This window comes from Solanum tuberosum, unplaced genomic scaffold, assembly GCF_000226075.1.
Source record: "Solanum tuberosum cultivar DM 1-3 516 R44 unplaced genomic scaffold, SolTub_3.0 scf00190, whole genome shotgun sequence".
Classification (NCBI taxonomy): Eukaryota; Viridiplantae; Streptophyta; class Magnoliopsida; order Solanales; family Solanaceae; genus Solanum; species Solanum tuberosum.
The window spans coordinates 1,033,452-1,036,858 of record NW_006239114.1 but is presented as its reverse complement, the minus strand read 5'-3'; the positions used below and the strand labels follow the sequence as shown (position 1 = coordinate 1,036,858).

The 3,407-nt window shown below is 41.7% G+C and overlaps 1 protein-coding gene across 1 annotated transcript; it reads right to left on the bottom strand.

Annotated features, from left to right (window-relative positions):
* Positions 1-216: 216 nt before the first annotated feature.
* Positions 217-2,496, bottom strand: LOC107062011 (uncharacterized). The gene is made up of 4 exons (XM_015312174.1): positions 1,766-2,496; positions 1,541-1,655; positions 641-1,074; positions 217-499 (listed from the first exon to the last, which is right to left on the bottom strand). The coding sequence occupies exons 1-4, from the start codon at positions 2,494-2,496 to the stop codon at positions 217-219; spliced, it is 1,563 nt and encodes a 520-aa protein (XP_015167660.1).
* Positions 2,497-3,407: the final 911 nt, after the last annotated feature.

The following is a 3,407-nucleotide window of genomic DNA, read 5'->3' as shown; positions in this document are numbered from 1 at the left end:
AAGTCCTTTGTAGTTGAGGTAGTCCCAAAAAGGCTACCACCTCCGGAGTGATGTAGTTTAGATTGTACCCATCATCGATGACAAGGTCAAATCCCAAAGACCCACAAATGCCAACTTTTTTCCTAAGAACTGGTCTTCTCAGATCGACATTGAAAAGCTTTGTGTACCCCTTTGGCACATACTTGAACCTCATCAGCCCTTTCAATCCCTCCCATATCAATGGGTGGGTACTTCCTTGGAGTGTTCGGAGCCTTTCCCCTTGAGTCCACCAACCCAATGCAAGCTTCGAATATCACTTATGGATTTTGGAATTGGCCAATTCTTAATAGCATCAATTATAGACTCGTCAACTTCAACCCCTCTTGAACTCACAACAAAACCTAAGAAGGCAACTGCATTAACATAAAATGAACACTTATCAAGATTAGCATAAAGTTGTTCCTTCCTAAGCACATCAAACACATACCTCAAATGCTCAATATGATCATGCATGGTTGTGCTATAAATCAAGGTATCATCAAAATAGACAACCAAAAATTTCCCTATAAAGGGTTTCATCACATGATTCATGAGATGCATAATGGTACTAGGAGCATTAGTAAGACCAAATGGCATCACCAACCATTCCTATAGACCAAACTTGGTCTTGAATGCGGTTTTCCATTCATTATCGGGGTTCATCCGGATTTGATGGTAACCACTCCTAAGATCAATCTTTGAAAACACACAAGATACATTCAATTCATCAATCATATCATCTAAACTAGGAATATGATGACCATACTTTACCGTAATTTTATTGATGGCTCGGCAATCGACACACATGCGCCATGTTCCATCTTTCTTTGGAACCAATAGGACTGGCACGACACATGGACTCATGCTCTCCTTCACATAGCCTTTGTTGAGGAGTTTCTCAACTTGCCTTTGTAGCTCCTTGGTGTCCTTCGGATTTCTTCGATAAGCTGGCTTGTTTGGCAATTGTGATCCCGGCACAAAATCAATTTGGTGCTCAATTCCCCAAAGAAGGGGAAATCCTCTTGGAAGCTCATTTGGGAAGACATACTCATATTCCTGCAAAAGAAAGGAAATAGAATTAGGAAGAGAATAATGAGATAAAGTTAGTTTGTAGCACATGATCCCTATGTGTAATAAGGATCAAAGAACTTCCGGATTCAATTTCCTCTCTTATCTCCTTGTAATTTGCCAACAACACTTGGCCCTTTCCTTTCAACTTCCTTCTTTCCTCTTCTTCTTCACTCTCGGCCTCTACATGTTTCTTTCACACTTCGTCTTTTCCTTTGACTCACTCATCCTTTTATATATATCATTGACTTGAGAGGGTTCATAGGATGAAGAACATACTTATGATCATTCAACACAAGTGAATACTTGTTTGTTCTCCCATCGTGTTTGGTTGAACGATCATGTTGCCAAGGCCTTCCAGTAGCACATGACAAGCTTGCATTGGGACCACATAACATAAGACGTCATCTTGATATTTTCCAATCTTAAACTTGACCATCACTTATCGATGCACCCTCAATTCTCCACACTCACTCAACCATTGAAGTTTGTAAGGTGTAGCATGCTTAGTAGTGGGAAGCTTTAAGAATTCCACTAATGCAGTACTAGCAACATTTGCACAACTCCCGCTATCAATGATTAAGGAACACACATTATCCTTGATGAAGCATTTGGAGTGAAATAGATTCTCTCTTTGGCTCGGATCATCTAAGGACTTACTAATCATTGCTCACCTCACCACATATAGAGGAGCGACGGTCTCTCCTTCTTTGACACAAAGATCCGGTTCCTCATCTTCGAACTCATCCTCTTCTTGAGATCTTCTTCACCACCATCTTCTTTCTCCCTTTCTTCACTAAGATATATTTCCCCTCCTTGAAGTAGAGCAATCAATCGATTGGGACATTCATGCATTATATGATCCCATCCCCTAAATTTGTGACATTGAATACCTTTAGTGATCTTGGTTGGGTCAGTGATACCTTTGTCTCTAGGCAGGTACCTTGGAGTGTTTCCATCAAAGGGCTTCTTAACATCCGAACCCTTGTTCCAACCCGACGATGTTTGAGCTCCCCCTTTGTTCTTGCTCCAAGAATTGAAAGATGAAGTCTTGTACTTAACCACCTTCTCCTTCTTGAATTCTAGCTCTATATCATGGGCGGCTTCAAAAGCATCATTCAAAGTAGCAAACCTATGAAGGGTCATCTTAGAAGAAATATCTTTGTTCAACCCTACCTTGAAGCGAATCACGACATGCTCTTCAATTTCTCTATATTCCAACTTCATGATTATGTTTTGGAACTCATCATGATAGGCTTCAACACTTTTGCTTCCTTGCCTTAAGTTATACAATTTGGCAAGTAATCCTTGGTGGTATCTTTCTGGCACATACTTAGCTCTCATCAGCCTTTTCAACTCGGGCCATGGTGAAGGATGACCTTCTTGAACAATTAAGTGATACCTCTTCATGTACTCCCACCATGTGACAGCATACCCCTCGAATTACGCGATAGCATAGCAACTACTTTTGACCTCCGCCAATTCATTCACATTGAAAATTTGGTCACATTATGACTCACATTCTAAGTAAGCATCGGGATTGCATTCCCATGTGAATGTCGGAAGAGTCATTTTGATAGAGTTGATGCCAACATCTCAGCCTTCATGGCCACCTTGGTCATTGTAGTGATAACCCCTTTGATGCCCTCCTTGATAGTGGTTACCATGTTCTTCCCTAGCTTCTTGACCAACTTCATGATTAGCATTGACCTCCCATTGGTCTCCACCTGGAGGGTGGTTCCCATGTCGTCTCCTATCAAATGGAATTGGACCCAATCTACCTCTTGGTCCACCTTGCAACACTTGACCTCTTGGTCGATTCCTTGGTGACTCATTCCATGGTGCTTCTTCACCTTCACCCTCATAACCTCCTTGATCTTCATCATTCCTCACCTCATTCACGAGATTTGGTTGTGGTTGTGGTCTTTGGTAGAGATTATTTTGGTTAGGTGGGGTTTGGTAAGGATGGCTTTGATTTGGTGGAGTTTCTTGACTAAGCGGAAAATGGAATGGTCGATGGGTAGTTTGGCTATTTGAACCCAATTGCACAAATGTTGGGTGCAAGGCTTGGTGGAGGGTTTCGGGTGTGAGAGTAGGAGAATGAGTGTGATCATGCTCACTTGTAGTAGCACGAAAAGTAGCTTGCGGTGTGGAGTCATTGGAATTGACTCGACCTTCCACCGTAGTAATCCTACCGTCCATCCGTGCTATATCACCTCTCACATTATTCAATGTTTCCAACAAAGTAGCCAAAGTAATTTCTCTGATGGGTGGTTGAGTATCTCCTCATGTCTCCATTGTACCTGACATTAAAACCAACT